The following is a 16,500-nucleotide window of genomic DNA, read 5'->3' on the forward strand; positions in this document are numbered from 1 at the left end:
AGCCATTTACCAATTACCTGAGAATCATTCAAGCATAAAAACGTCAGCATTAACTGCAGATTGCTGCCTCGGCTGCACATCCATGATGCAAAGGGATGCTCCTGATGATGATGATGATGATAAATAGACAGCGTGGAGCAGGTAGCATAAAACAACTTTAAAATCTCTAAAATGATTATAAATTGATATCTGAAGTAGTGTTTTTTTTAACTACTGCAAGTCTCACACATAAGACCTGCAAAGTATCTCCTCTTGTTCCCTATTTTGTTCCCTGAATCCCTCCCTGAAGTAATTCCCTTTCTTCTTGTCTTCTATTACTCCCTCCACCAATTCTCATCTACCTCACTCCCTCCATCGCTCTGTCTTCCTCCCTTCACTTTTCCCTCATTATCACACCCCGTTCAGTCCCATCTCCTCACTTATTAATATCTCCTTCTCTTATTTGCCAAATCACAACAACAGTTGCCTCAAGGTGCTTTATGTTGTAAGGTGGACTCTACAATAATACAGACAGAGAAATTAGGAATATACAAGTGTTTCCATTGCTATGTAAGTTTGTTTTAAATAAAAAGAAAAAAAGTTTATTCAATAAATGAATTCAGGCCATTGACAATTTCATTCAGAGAGAGTTATTTTATCAATTTTGAAATAAATTTCATACTGAAATAAACAGCACTTACTTATCCAGCCTGCTGGAAACAGATTATTCCAATTTGGTTCCTTAATAAACTTTTGGCCTGTTTCCATCATGCCTGATCTGCTGCTCGGTGTCCTTCGCTCCTTCCTCTTAAATCCAGTCTATTCATTTTAAATAGTTGGAGTCACTCTGAAGGGAAACACAAGCTCCCAGCAGCCCAGCTCTCTGAGCTGATGAACGATGAGGCACATTTGCCTTTTTTGTACAAAACTGTGACTATCACCAGTCAGTGTGTTCAAACCAGCAGCAGGCGGTCAACAGGTGACACAGTGAGAACGATGTATGCAGGTAAACTCGAGCTTCCACCGAGCTCCTCGGTCATAATAATAATGATACATTTTATTTATAGGCGCCTTTAAGACCCTCAAGGTCACCTTACAATAACACAAGGTGGAACAGACAGAAGGGAAGCTGAAGAAGAGCGGAGTGTACGGTGGGGTGAGTATGTGTGGAAGATTGGATAGATATGGAGGAGCGAGCTTATGAAGCGCTTTGAAAGTGAGAAGCAGGATCTTGAAATTGACACGGAGGTGAACTGGGAGCCAATAGAGCTGTTCTATGTTCAGTGGATCTAGTTCTGGAGATAATACGAGCAGCTGTGTTTTGAACTAACTGCAATTTATGGAGGGATTTATGAGGTAGACCACAGAGAGGAGAATTACAGTAATCTAAACGAGATGTGACAAGAGCATTGATGAGTATGGAGGTACTGTTTGGAGTGAGCGAGGGACGAAGGCGGTTAATATTACGGAGATGAAAGTAGGTAGACCGAGTGATATTATTTACATGTGCTGTGAAGGACAGAGTGCTATCGAGGATGAGACCAAGACTCTTAACCTGAGGGGAGGGTGTGACAGGGTTATCAATGGATAACGAAAGACTGGTTGGAACTGTAGTCAGTTTGGATCTGGTGCCTTAAAATGAATTCTGTTTTATTGCCATTAAGTTTAAGAGAGTTGTGAGTAAACCAGATCTTGATTTCACTTAAACAGTCTGAAGTGGATGTGGGTGGGAGAGTATATATCACAGAAACACACACAGGTTAGAGTCCAGCCAAATGTGTAGAGGTCTTTTCGGGGGAGTCCTCAGGCTCCTCTCGCTGCTGGTTCGGCTTCCACATAACAACTCGCTCCAAACACTCTTCGGTATAAATTTGCAAACTCTCCAGATCTTCGTCACAGTCCTCCAGAGAGCTGAACTTTGTGGAAATAAAGAATGTATTTTTATTATCTTTAAAGCTGTCTAGAAATAAACTGTCTGAAATGGCGGTAACCAGTGCCGTGCTGCCGTGGTCGATACCGCCGAGTCTTGTGTCACTACAGCATAGCATCACCCGGGACCTACAGTTTTTCTGTAACTTCTTGTTTTAGGAAGCTAGCTTTTGTTAGCACCTTCCTTTGTACATGGTTGCCAACACCAGGTGGCTCTCTCTATCCATACTTGTAAGGAAAAACTGTTTTTCACTCCATTATTTCCACCCGACCAAACAAATCACTGCACTTTTCTCATGATGCACAGTCTGGTCTGAGGGAAATTAGCCCAATTATTTTGTTCCCATTACCATGTGAAATTCCTTGTTGGAAATGTGCCTAATTTTCCACTAAGGCAAATAATTGAGCTGTAGTCTAATCAGTTGAGGAACTGGCTGACCTCCCTTCCCGTCCCTTTCTATGTTCCCTTGTTTTTCTGTCACAGCACAGCAGCTCGTTATCCTACTACTGTAGGTTTTTGGTGTTATGGATGAAGCGCTGAAGTGACGGCAGGTAATGGAAGAAGTGGGAAATGATAGGGATGGGCATAGGAAGAAAGTGAGAAAGGAAGCAATAATTGAAAAGGCAAGAAATGAAAGAAAAGGAGGGATAAGTGAAGGAAAGATGTAATGAATAAATGAGCTAAAATAGGAGAAAGAATCCAGATGAGCGAGCAAGGCAGGACACAGAGTCAGGTGGAAAAAGAAAGGCATGACAGCAAACGGCGTAAATGAATGAACAAAGTCGAGTGGGTCATGCGTGTGGGTGGTAATGTGCACTTTGTTTATGCAAAACCGTGCTGGTTTTTATGGTTTTCCATGGATCAAGAACACAGCGGAAATCAGGCTGACACATCCCAGCCTGCAGCAGAAAGTCAGCCCTCGCTCCATGTCACACTTTGTTTCAGTCAAACCCAGTACATGGTGATGATACTGCATGGAGTAACCAATATGGATTAATGCTATCAGTGCGCGCATCAGCTCATATAACACCAGCAGCAGTGTTTTCTGTGACAGAGTAATGTTAAAATGTCATTCTTTTCTATATGTTAGTGTTATTTTGGTAATTCTTGCCATCATTCCCTTCTGTAATAATGCCATTGCACCAAAGCAATTTAGAACATGTAGCAGCATAGCTTTAAAAGTCAGATGAGGCAAGAGACAAAACACCACTTCGTCAATCTCATTTGGAAGAGGAAAAAAGAACAAGACACAGCCTAACATAATCACCAACACTTTGTGCTTTCATTCTGACCTCCTGTGGTGGTATTAGTGATCCAGGTATATAGTGAAAGATCATTCCAGGTGTATTCCCTTTGAGTTTTTCATGTTAAAGTGGAGCTTTTACTTTCACTAGAGTATAAATAATTATTAATTATGTTGTACTTTTTTTTTTCCTGTCTGAAAGAAGCCAGATTAGTTCGCTTCCTGTTCAACCAGCTTTCTTCTGATTGGCTGCACCTCATAAATAGGTCTATGTTTCTTCTCTTGAATATGTATGATGTCATGTCATGGAGCGGGGATATACCTAATACGGTAGTCTTACGTTGCCTGTCCCAGGAAGCCCCACCCACCCATTTGCCTTCTATAATTTTTCATGTGAGGCAGCCAGCCAATCAGTAGAAAGAGAAAGTTGGTTTAACGGGGGAGGAGCAAAAACAGCTCATTCTAGTCAGTGGATGAACCGAGGAGCTTCGCCATTCCCAGCATAGTCTAAAGATGAATTTAAAATGTGCAGAGGTAATGTAGTACAGTAGCTTTAAATCGTGTGGCGAGTCCACAATAATAAAACCAAAAAACAAATATTAGGGAGACGCGTCTGACCAGCTAAAGCATGAAAAAGGAAAAGATTTGGTTAAAAATGAGCAAGAAGACCTAAACTTTAAATCTTTTTGAAGGATGTGAGAGCGGGGCATAAAGTGAGGGGAGACTAGGGCCCCTTGCCGCTCCACTTTTGATGCCCTTGGCAGCTAAGTAGTAATAAACCTAAATTATAGTTTAAACCTCAATTACTGGAAAACAGAGGCTTTTTTTTCCCATTTAATGGAGAAGAAACCAGCTGTGTGCAAAACAATGATGTAATATGTCCTTTTAAATATTTCCCCGTTGACACATCCAGCATCCCACATTAGCATTCATTTGGAGTAATGTTTTTGGCAGCTTAGCAAATCTAAGTCCAATATTTACCTTCTTTTCCTCTTTGATGTGTTCCCACCAGCATCACATAAAAATATCTGGCTGTAAAAAGCTGCTAAGAGCTCGTCTATGTTCCACAGCAAGTCATTAACTTTGCCTGTCTTTGTCTGCTGAAAACCGCACTGACGGGAGGTGAGAGTGGACTGAAACAGTAAAGTTGCAGACCATCGAGCCCAAAAAGCGAGAGCACTTGAAATGCACTAAAGCAGAGGTGATGATAACGCTCTGTGGGTTTGTATTTATGAGCCACATCAGCCACACACTCAGTCAGAGGAAATCGATCGGTTACATACAGTGGAAATCCAGCAGTCCTTAAAGGTGCAGTTTGTAAAACCGGGTCACTTTGTCATGATGCTTTTGTGTTTTTATTACTGAGTTAGTGGAAACTCGAGTCCTAGTTTGTAACAATTTATAAGCAGAATAATGAATAGTTCTGTCAAAAATGGCACATTTTTCATCTTCATGCACAGACGAGGTGCGTGGTCTTGGCCATTAAGTCTCAATTTAAGGCCCAAAGAGATGTCGATGCAAATGAAGAAGGTTGAGAAACCTAAATCAACGTATCCGAGAAATAACAAAAACTTTAAGTGTTGTCAAATCACCTCTCTTAAAAAGATTTATATTTTTGGCTTTTTGCCGTTTTTTTGGTGGTGAGATGAGGGCTGACTAGCATCCAGGCCTCTGCGGTGAGGATACACCCGTCTGTACACGGGGCGCATTTGTTACATTTTTAATGTTTTAAACCAAAAATCTTTTTTTCCCCTCAAAGCTCGTTTTTATTATTTCATGGGGGATGAAGTTGCCCCACAACCCATCTCCAATAAAGCACTGCAGGAAATTTTCACATGCTTTATTTATTAGATTGATGTTTGGGTCATTTAGGGGATTTTGTTTGGGAGAAAAACAGAACAAACTACATTTAGTTTGCTAAAATTCAGGAAATGAAGTGAAGTTTGAAGCGTTCCGAGTGTGCTTTGAGCAATGCAGGAATTTAACTTCAAACAGAACACGCTGTGTTTTTAGTGGTCGATGCAAATTTCCGACCCTGTTTTTTCTCTAATGGCACGAGTCTGAGCTAAATAAATGAGCCAGGTGAGCTTCGAGAAACATTAACACCCCTTCCTCCCTGGCTGTCATAAAGCCAATAATTATTATCAGTTTGTAAAAAAAAAAAAAAATTAAAGAACGGGTGGCATTTTCAAATGGTGTGTTTGTGTGTGTGAATTTTGTGTTTGCAGGGCTCAAAGAAATGATCCATGACAACTTGACAGAATCCAAGAGGACCATTAACCTCTTGCAGCGAATGAATATCTACCAAGAGGTCTTTCTCAGTGTTCTCTACAGATTGTTGCCCATACAGGTAATACAACACTCACCTGTCATCTCGGCTGGTAACACACAAAAGATTAAAGACCTCAGCTACACCAGCTAGACTGTCTGGGACTTTTGTCATTTGTTCTGTTAATTAACACATCCTTTTTATGTGTAGGGGTGGGGGGAGAAAGTAAAGTCACTCTCCAGTGTTTTGAAAAATGTATTTTCTTTTGGCATTATTACTGTAATGATCGTAGTCAAATGAGGAAGTGTTTGAGGCGCAGTGGCGTTCCTTTGTTTTTCTGTCTTTTTAGCTGACATGACTCGGAGCCCTTACACTTGTCACACTGGAGGAAAAGGTTTCTGTATTGGCATAACAATTAACCGAGAAACCGCGACTAAGCTTCATCAGCTGTCTCACCGAGAGACAAGAATGTCAGGGAGTGAAATATCAGACACAACTCTGAAAATGCCACAGTGTTCTCGAGTGCCCGAGTCAGTCGCTGTCACTGTTGTCAACTCTGTGCATTCAATCGCGCTGCCTAATGAACTAATGGCTTCCCTTTGTGTATGTGTGTGTCTGTGTTTTTGTGTGTGTGGCCCAGTCATATTTGGAGCCCGTGTACTTTTATATTTACACAGTGTTCTCGCTCCAAGCTGTGTATGTGATCGCTTTGTACCTCACAGCGTGGCTTCTGTCTGGCTCCTGGCTTGCTGGTGCGCTCACCGGGGTCTGGTACATCCTTAACAGGTGAGTAATAACTATCTGTGTGCGTGACACAGTGAAGGAGGAGAGAGTTAGTCCCTTTCTTCTCGCACTTGACTCTGTCATGGCAGTTTTTCTCTCAATATAACAAAGAGTCCTTTTTTTATTTATTTTATGGATCAACTCTTAAAGGTGCAGTTGGTAATTTTTTTTTAAGGTTAGGTAACACAAAGAAAAGATATTGTACTGATAAATATAAATAGATTAGTGTGTATTTATATCTTCCAACAAATTGATGTTTTCATAAACGAACCACCCAAACAACAAAAAGCAGCAGCTGTTTATAAGCTAACATCATCCTAGCTAACATTAGGCTTGAAAGTCCTAAAAATCACACTTTCTCTAATAACAGTTTGATAACATTCTGACATCATCTGAGAGGTTTTTTTTTAGTTTTTTTTTTTTTACCAAGAGTCCAACGATATTATATCTACTTAAAAGACATCAAACAGTAGCTAACAGTAGCTAACAGCAGCTAACAGAAGCAGCTAACAACAGCAGTAGCTAGGGTTGCCAACTCCCTGAAAAATAAATAAGGGACACCTCGTGGCCAGGGCCGGGCAACCCAGTTGTCTTCACCCTTCCCAGTGTGGTAGCTCTTTTTTTTGTGTGTGAAATTATTTTTTAACCATTTGACTTGAATTTGATTTAAGCAGATGCATATTCTTTGTGATATGACCATATGGGAAACAAATGATCATTTAGCTGTTTATTTTTAGCTCAAAATGACAACATTAACAAAGTAAAACAGGTCTCTTTCTTAAACAGAAGCCTGTCATGCTTAACTTTTGAGGATATAAGTAAATCTTTCTTTAAAAGAACTCTGTCCTGCTTAACTTAAAATTATATAAATTAATAGAAAACAATAGAACAAAATCATTCTTGTAACTGTGCACATTTAGTGCATTTAGTACAACTGGCTTCAGTTGAGGTATTATTTCAGCTTTTCTAAAGATAATCAGGTTTGTAAACCCACTTGTTCCCATGATTACGCATCATAACTCATCATCATTATTTATCTATGTATTACTTTTATGTATTAGTGATCTATTTGTTGTAATCATCTATCCTTACAGTTGTTTATTACACAAAATAAGTTATATTATCACACTTCTGGCCACATAGCGCTGATATTCACTGCACATGCCCATATTAACCTTAACCAGAGGGTTTAAACAACAAACCAGTGTTTACATACCATATCTGCTTCTGCCGTGGCCTGGTGGACAAGAAATTGGTTAAGGGTTCCCCGAGCTTTCACGCCCCTCATGTTCTTCATGTGCCCACCACTAGAAGCATGCCTATGGAAAAAGTGCGCCGGCACACAGTGCAGTGCGCTTTAAAGGTGTTATCGTGCATGTTCCCAGCCAGGTGTTTCCCTTTTCCCATTCCTCCCAGTACTTTTGCAGCCTATTTTTCTTTCTCTGAGCGAACAGACATTGCTGCTCTAATGCTGGGCTCACACTGTGTGATTTTTGGCCCATTTTGAGCCGATTTTTGAGTCGTGCGACCGATTTGGTGATCGGCCCGATTTTGGCCTTCATCGTGCATCGTGTAGTATACGTGGGGTAACGAGAAGCGATTAACACCTCGAGCAGCTCCCGATCATCAATCGCTCGTGAGCCGCTCACACTGCTCACGCGCAAACACGTAAACGTCGGTGAAAAAGATGGCGCAGCACGGCTGTGCAGCGTGTGATCTGGACACAAGCGATGGAGGCACAACTTGTAGAACTTTGGAAAGCTCATCCGAGCCTTTTCGATGTGGCATCACAAAATTATCACGACCACAACAACCGTGAAAATAGTTGGATTTACACTGCTGCTCATTCACAGCTGCCTGATAATGTTTTTCATTAGCAATTTAGCAAAGTTGATGGTGGTGGTGTGTCTGTGTGAGTGAAAGACAGAGAGAGAGAGCGACAGATTTTCTGTTATAACCTTCATGTTATGGAGGCACAGTGTGAGCACTCAGGTCGCATCAGAGCATCGGGCCGTATAGTGTGAGACCCTGCATCGTGACCTACCAACTTCTAACCCCTGCGAGTCAATCGTGCAGTTTGAGCAGGAGCTGAATAACGTGACTGAAAATCGCACAGTGTCTGCCCAGCTTTAGGTGTACTGTCGTCCGAGACTTGCACCGCAGTGTCGGCGTTTGTTTCCCTGTTGGCCATGCTTCTTGTTGTGGTCATCTGTTGTCTTCCGGTATTTTCTCCGTAAGCGACCTTTCATCGACCAATGAGATGAGCGGTAATCTGAATTGTCATACTCGAATTGTCATAAGTGTGCTGTCAGCTCATTGGTCACAAAGCAGGAGAGGGGCTGGGAATTATGCTTTCCAACAAAGCGTTAATTCCATTAACATTTATAGACTACTTTTGATTCTCACTGTATTACGGGACAAAGTGCGTCCCTTATTAGCTCAATACGGGACGTGTGCTTTTGTTTCTAAATACGGGACGATTCCGTATTTTAAGGGACGGTTGGCAACCCTAGCAGTAGCTAACAGCAGTAGCTAACAGCGGCTAATAATAGCTAACAACAGCTAGTAACGGTGGCAAAAACAGAAGCCTTACTGACAGGTATGCTATTCTCAGAAACACACCTCAATATCAGTGTCATTGGTAAGAAGGGATGTTACTGACTCATACACACCTAGCATCACTCTTAGGTGACCACAACATGTTTGTCCTACAGCGACCACCATAGCTAGGATTATGCTTTTGAATTAAGAGGGTTAAAAAAGTCAGTACTATGTAATTTTTAGCTTCACATGACTAAGTGTGACTGAGGCTTTAGCCACCTGGTGATGGTTAGTCGGTTAAGTTGACAAAGTAGGTTAGCTCCCCTCCTTGAGTTTGGATGAAGCTCTCTGTGAGTCCAATTCCCTGCTGATGTTGATCCTTCATTAGATGGGTTTCTTCTAGCTAATCTTAGCTGATCTTGGCTTACCCGCCTACTTAATCATGACACATTGTTGAATGCTGAAAGCAGTAGCTCATTTGTTTCTTCACATATGCTGTCAGTAGTGAAATACCATCTAAAGCCCCAAAAGTTTTTTCTTTTCTTTCCTTATGTGAAGTTAAAATCAATTTCTTTGGTCTGATCCAGTCGTTTGTTGACATTGAAGTAAACTTAAGCGATTGCTTTGTGTTGCTCACTGTTGATACTGGGACGCTGGACCGCCACTTGGGAGTGAGCATAAATGTCACATTATTTGTATTTTTGTGGACTGTTTATCCCGAGTGTCTCACACACTGTGCAAATCAATCCACAGGCTGTGAAAGGCAACCGAGAGAGATGGGAAGGTCTCATTGTTTATGTTATATAACAAACCTTGTGTAGCAAACCTTGAAATTTTTGTCAAACCCAGAGTACATCCTACTAGGTTTCAGTTAAAAATCTCCCACAGATGGAAGAGAAGACTTAAGTTCGTATTTTGCATTCACTTCAGACCAATCGTCTGGATTTAGAAGTGATGGGCTGTAAATCCCAAACCGTGGGTGTTTGTTAGCTTGAAGCATCTATCGTCTTCATTTCTTAGATCCGTGACTTCAACACCTGAGCATATACATTATGCAAGTGATCAGTGGGGGTCATACTACACAGATGTTTGCAGGGAACATCAATAATCTGGTTACTCACACATGATCTTTAGCAGCAGTGTGAGCACGAAGGGTCAGAAAAGCTTAAGACATTTCAGGTTATGTGAGAGTCGTGTCCTGCAGAGTCTCCTCTAAACTTCTGCTCTTTACTGTAGTGTGAGCAGAGTTTTAAACACTGTGTTAGATGCACTGCACATCAGCAGCGGACTTCTTAATAGATCTGGAATATTGACAAAATATTTCATCCTTGTTTTTAGCTTCCTACCAGCTGGTTGTGCCTAATAGACGGCCTTCAAGCTGGCCTACACCCAAAAACACCAGCGGTGAGAGATTTCAAGTTTGGGTCCAAACATTAAGTAATGTCAGTGACATCATGTGGCTTCTGACATATTTGGCGTTATTGGTCAAAGAAAAGTTTCCAGGAGAGTTTTTAATTTCCCTGAATGTTTTTAAGCATTTCAAGAACAAATTTTATTTTCCTAATTTCTTTAGTTAGTTGTTTAATTTGTTGATCGAGGGGGTGATTAGCTCAGTGCACACTCAGCAACTTCTCAGTCACCACGCAGCCAAGCTTTGAAGCACTCTGAACTCTACTTTGTGGTCTATTTATTATTAACCTTTATTTAACCAGGAAAAGTCCCATTGAGATTAAAAACCTCTTTTGCAAGGGAGTCCTCAGTCTAAATGAGAATTTAATGTCAAAATTAAAATCCCTGCTATATGAACAAAGACTTAAAAGTAGCAATTAACACTAAAATTAAGTGTAATAAAAAATTAAGCTATCATTTGAGAGTGAATGCACTCATAGTCATCAGTATAATCAGACTTCTGGAATCTGGAAACCTATGGGCTCTGTGCATCTTTTGTATACAGTCTATGTGTAGGCCAGAATTTGCCAGTCCATCCTGAATATTGATTCAGCAGTTGCTTTTTTTAATACGAATGTGTCAAATATATATAGATATTATTATTATTATTATTATTATTATAGGAAAATAAAGGCTTTAAATTCACGCAAGGAGTTGACTTGATGTTGCACAGGTGCTCACTCATGTCTGCTTGGTGAGTATCATGAGAATGAGGGTACAGTGAGTGGAAGAAGTGACTGACTGCCATAAATAAAGCACTTTGCTTCGTAGCTGAAAGTTGGTCGCTAGTGGACCTTCCAGGTTGTGTAGCTAATCCACTGACAAACCAAACAGACACAGTGCATGTACGGGACAAGCAGATCTAAATTCTTCTTTTGTTAGTTTGTGTTACTGGTGTGTGGATTTGCCTACTTTTCTGTACTGTTGGAAGTGCACTAAAGTTTAAACAGTCTCAAAAACCCTCCTGGCGTTTTCTCTGCTGTCCATTTGGAGCTGTAAACGCTGTACGACCTCAGAGCGCTTTGAAAACTGCCGCCATGATCTCAGGATTTAATTTTTTTTCTTTTTCTCAAGCCACCAGAAGTTCCAAACTTCTGTTAGGTTTCCTTCACGGTGTTTAGCTGAAACGGTTTAACACCATCTCTCCATCGCTTCATCAATCATTCTCCTTTCAGGGTAGATACTACTCGTGTAGAGTTCACCATCTCCCTCAGAGAGAACTGGTCTTTGCCCTTCTTAGCGCTGCAGGTCGCCGCTATCACCTGTTACCTCAGACCCCAGCTCACCACATTACAGCAGGTAAGCGCAGAGCTATAGCCCAAGCTCGCCACATAGATCAGCCTGATGAGGCGAGCCACTCAATAATTTAGAAGTACAAGCAGCACAGAAGAAATGTGATCAGGCAGTGTGGCTGTAGCTATGCAGATTAATCGTCTAACCCTGTGTGCGCGCGTATGTTTGTGTTTCCTCCTCAGAAGGTGATGGTGTGGCTGATGTATGTGACGACGTTCTGTTTCTGTCTGACCTGGCAGTTCAACCAGTTCATTCTACTGGTTCAGGCTCTCGTCATTTACACCCTGGACTGCGGTGACTTCTTAACAACTACACAGGTAAGAAGGACCAGATATTTGCAGGTTTCTAGCTTCTGGTTATAGTTTCATGTGTCCCGATCAGTGGCACTAAGCTTGTATAGGTGCTAAAAAATTTGACATATATTAAACACTAATATGTTATAAAGTGTAACAGCTGACTTTAGGTGTCCTGGCAACAATTGTCTGTTTTTCCATTGTTGAGCTATGAGAAAAATCCTTTCGGTCTGCAAGTAATTTGTTGCAGAGCTGAGTTAGTGAGACTCATATTGAGCTATCTTTCTGTACTCATAGTAGATATGTTATCTAAAGTCTGAAGAGTAGGCAGAGATAACAGAGTTGATGGGGTTAGATTGAGGTTGAGGTGAGGTTTTGCATCATGAGAGGTGAGAAAAGGTGAAGAGAAGCTGAAATAATCAAAACACTTGCATTGATTGGAAAACAAGAAATGTTACTTTCCTGGGAATCTATTCCTGAGGGTTGGAAGGACAGACATATGTTCACGCACAGTTCACCCGCTTTACAAACACCAGAATTTTCTATTCCTCACTTGCTCGCAGCTGTGTTTGCAATGCAGATAGTTTCTGTCTTATTTGCTCAAACTATCCCTCTCTTATACATTTTCACTCGTGTGCAGTGGAGGTGAGTAGGATTTGATTTGTGGCGCTCACCTCATTAAAAAACCATGATGTCCAACTGAAATTGGAATTCTTACTTTGTTTGTAAGAAAAAGAACAATAAGTGGAACATTTATTGCAACACACCAGGTGTATTTTTGTTTGTTTTATCTCATGTTTTAAAACGTATCCCACAGCCTTGCTTTTATGCAGCTTAACTCAGGTAGTTGTACAGGTAGCTGGAACACCTATGGAGCGTTCCTGCTTGTTGAATCTCAGGTGGTGGCCTAGGGCCTGCTGTAAGGTCACCAGCTGGAAGCCACTTCTCACTGATGTTTTGCTGTGTTAGGCCCGGAGCATGCTGCATACCTCTGCGTGTGGTATTCATAGAGACAGAGTGCACCTGGAAAAAAGTCGGCTTTCTCACAAAGTTCTGCTGACTTTCTGACTTTCCTCCACCCTCTTCTTTTTAACATCCAAATGTGCAAATAACTATTAAATAATATTTAGGCTACATCCATTTGTGTCTGGGATATTTTCAGATACATTTGGTCTGCAAGAGGCCGTGCGAGTCTTGCACAGTTGAGGAAAGCAGTGTTTTCAGCCTTGTTTCCAGAACATCTCCAAGTGGACAGGCAGCAGCAGGGACATCACCCTATTATCCCTGCAGCTGGCTCTGTGATACTTTTTCCCTCCACATTGTTTCTCCTCCTCTGCGTTCTCTGTCAGCTGCTTTCTGGCCTCTTTTAACTTAACTCGGGGAAACTCCAGTAACATGCAGGTCTCCATATGTGCATCTCTTCCTTCCAATTTCCAGTCAGGATGGTGGTCCTATTCTTGGCTGATTGATATGTTAGAGGCTGGACATGTCTGAGGTGACCAGCTCCATGGATTCATGGCGTTTTGCTGGCTTCAAGGTTTATGCCAGTTTCTGCATCACCAGGTCAATTAGCTTCAAAAACCTCAGAGAGAGGAGAGCGGAGCCAAAGCTGTGCATCTTAAAGTTTTTCATCCTCCAACTTTTCTATTGTTACACCTTTCCAGTTATTTATGGTAGATTAACATTCATTTTACGTCTGGGCTGATGTAGCCTCGGTATACTGTGTGGCCTTTACTTGCTAGCATTCCCCAAGCCTCATGTTGGCCCCGTCATTATTTAAAGAGTGTGTCGAGTACGGTGGCTGGAGGTGAAAAGCTCGAGGAAAAAAATAACTAGTTTTTAACTGGCAGAACAAGGTGTAGTGGTTGACACATTCATCTAACGTGTGATTTAGGACAGATTCCTGTTTTAATTCTGAGAGGAAACACAAACCCAACCTCAGCGGGCCACAGGATCTAATGGGAGGCCAGTTTAAATGGGAGGGTTACATCAGGTAGTGAATCCTTTGCCAAATCAAATACGCAGATGTATCTGCTGCTTCGGAAATAAAGGACGGGCTAAAAGAACTGTGACAGCAGTGAAAAGGACACACCAGGAGGGAAATGAGAGGAGTGGAAAATAAATGCTCAGTGCGTCACAGGAAGGCCTCCAGCAGCAAAACGAAGGGATGGGTCAGGGTCACCTGATCCAGCCTTAACCATAAGCTTTGTCATTTTTATCAGAGGGTGTCTGTCTCCTGAATCCAAATGAGAATTCAGATATCTGAAGGCTCTAACTTCCATTCTTTTGGAAATTCTAGCTGTCACAAATAAGTCGGCAGTCGGAGTGTGAGGTGCTCTTTAAGGATGAGATTATAATGTCTTTATAATATTAACATGTTCTTTGATTTTTTTGCAACCTTGTTAGAATCCATAGCATGCTGCTGTTTTATTTAAAAACAAATGATTTCAACCATACACACAGTCTACGGTCTTCTTTCATTGGTCCACTTTTGGACCAGGCTGTCAAGTCAACACTCACTCGCTTCTTCTTTACGTTGTTGGTGTGTTTCTCCAGGTGACTACGCTGTACCTCGTTCAAGTGAGCAGCCTGCTGAGTGTGTGGTTCCTCCAGTTCTGTAACTCCATGATACTGGGATCACTGGTCCTGAGCTTCATAGTAGCCGCGCTCTTCATCAGACATTGCCAGGTAAGCGTTATGAGTGATGGGTACGAAGAAGAAAAGTCTGAGATTAGAGAGGGTAAGGATTTGGAAAAAACAGAGCGCTGACACTAAAAGAGTCATGGTGGTGGAAACTTGTTGACACACAGGTAGAAGATTATCTTTTACATTTTGGTTGAAATCTGCGTGCTGCAGATGGTGTTTGCAGAAGATAATTTGTATGCTGGAGAAACAGTTTCCTGTCAGGTCTGAATGTAATTTAGTTCAGTCTTATCACAGTAACTTTTGCACAAACATTTAATGTGACAGGATGAAAGGTTGAGATTCAGGAGTAGGGAGATAAGTATTTAAATTCCTAAAATAAATGTTATTTTAGGAATGACATGCTCTAATTGCAAAAGCTTTGCTTTTAGCAGTCTTTCACAGATCTGTGCTCACATGTCTTGGACTTAAGTCATGCTTAGATGATGAATCTGGTGGCTTTACACTGAACATGCAGCTTACCTTGGACTAAACACCAGCCTCTCGACATCATAAGCATATCTACGGTCAGCAAATTGATGTAATATTTTGGTGGTTTGAAGAAAAATCTCAGCTGTAACTAATGAATGATAATGTCCAGATTTTTGGCTGCAGTCTGGTTATTTGGCAGGCAGGTGTCTGTACTCACTGGCACTGTGCTGCAGTTCAGGCTCGGGGTGTTTTAGATTCAGAAAATGCATATTTTTAGGGAAATATTCTTAGTTAAGCAAAGCCATCAAGAATATAAAGGATTTTATTTCTGTGAGTGAAGTAAGAACTAAATACCACGTGCCTGTGCACTGCTGTACATGGGCTGTTCCTTGTGTTTTCATAGCATTGCCCTAATCTTCTGGACAAATTTGGCAGTCATTTGATAACATGCATAAACTGCTGGGAGACCAACAGAGGTGCAGAAAGGTTTCAAAAGAAAGTAGATTGAATCTTTTTATGGCTTTGATGGTTCTGCTTGTACTTGGATGAAATTGCCATGCCCAGTGTATTGTTGTCGACCTTGACTCGCCAGCAGGGTAGTGCGTATTTTGGCCAAATGGATTTTTCAGTTTAACACAGTGATTCACATTTGGAAACAATTAGACTTTCTTTCAGAAACTGTTGTGATTTCCTCCTTCATCATCATGTTTTTAGAATCAAAGTAGGAGCTGCAGGGACCTTTCCTTGCTCCAGGCCCTGCTGTTTCTTTGTTGCTTTTTTCCACTATGATAGTCAGTTTATTTTTAATGTTAAAACTGTAAAATCCTATTTGGACTTCAATTCAATTCAATTTTGTTTATACAGCAGCAAATCACAACAACAGTCGCCTCAAGGCGCTTTATATTGTAAGGTAGACCCTACAATAATACAGCAGAGAAAACCCAAACCATCATACATATAAGCAGGTGTGTTGGCGACAGTGGGAAGGAAAAACTCCCTTTTAACAGGAAGAAACTTCTGGCAGAACCAGGCTCAGGGAGGGGTGGGGCCATTTGCTGTGACGGGTTGGGTGAGAGAAGGAAGACAGGATAAAGACATGCTGTGGAAGAGAACCAAAGATTAATAATAACTAATGATTAAATGCAGAGAGGTGTATAAACACATAGTGAGTGGAAAATGTGACTGAAGACTCATGGGAATCCCCCAGCAGCCTACACCTATTGCAGTGTAACACCAACCTTATAAACAGTACTCTAATCTATTATCAATGGTCATTGATCAGTGGTTGTTGATCAATGGTGATGACAATTTGCAAAAATAATGATCAATATTAATGGTCAAGAATCTGAACTCACAGCCCACTGTTCATCAGTGGTGCTGGTTTCAGTCATTGTTCAAAGGTACTGTTTATAAGGTTGGGTAAACCTGCAGTCAGCTGAGACTGAAGAAGTCACTTGGATGAGTCACGAAACGTTTCTCCCACTGAAAACGTTACATCCAGATGAACAGAATTAACTTTTTGGGATTTCCTTTCCTGGATGATTGAGCGTGCATCAAGACATCTGAGACAGGATATTTCTAATTTTAGAGACATTGTGCAAGTGGA

The 16,500-nt window shown here is 41.3% G+C and overlaps 1 protein-coding gene across 4 annotated transcripts in view; it reads left to right on the forward strand.

Moving 5' to 3' along the window:
- Positions 1-16,500, forward strand: part of dpy19l3 (dpy-19 like C-mannosyltransferase 3) — a 69,137-nt gene that overhangs the window by 13,922 nt on the left and 38,715 nt on the right. For all 4 annotated transcript variants that reach the window (XM_082547962.1, XM_082547963.1, XM_082547960.1 and 1 more), the window contains 5 exons: positions 5,381-5,502; positions 6,062-6,207; positions 11,370-11,493; positions 11,670-11,804; positions 14,337-14,468. In XM_082547962.1, the coding sequence (XP_082404088.1) occupies positions 5,381-5,502; positions 6,062-6,207; positions 11,370-11,493; positions 11,670-11,804; positions 14,337-14,468 (659 nt within the window). The remainder of the gene's footprint in view (positions 1-5,380; positions 5,503-6,061; positions 6,208-11,369; positions 11,494-11,669; positions 11,805-14,336; positions 14,469-16,500) is intronic.

This window comes from Aulonocara stuartgranti (assembly GCF_965226115.1).
Source record: "Aulonocara stuartgranti genome assembly, chromosome: 1".
NCBI lineage: Eukaryota > Metazoa > Chordata > Actinopteri > Cichliformes > Cichlidae > Aulonocara > Aulonocara stuartgranti.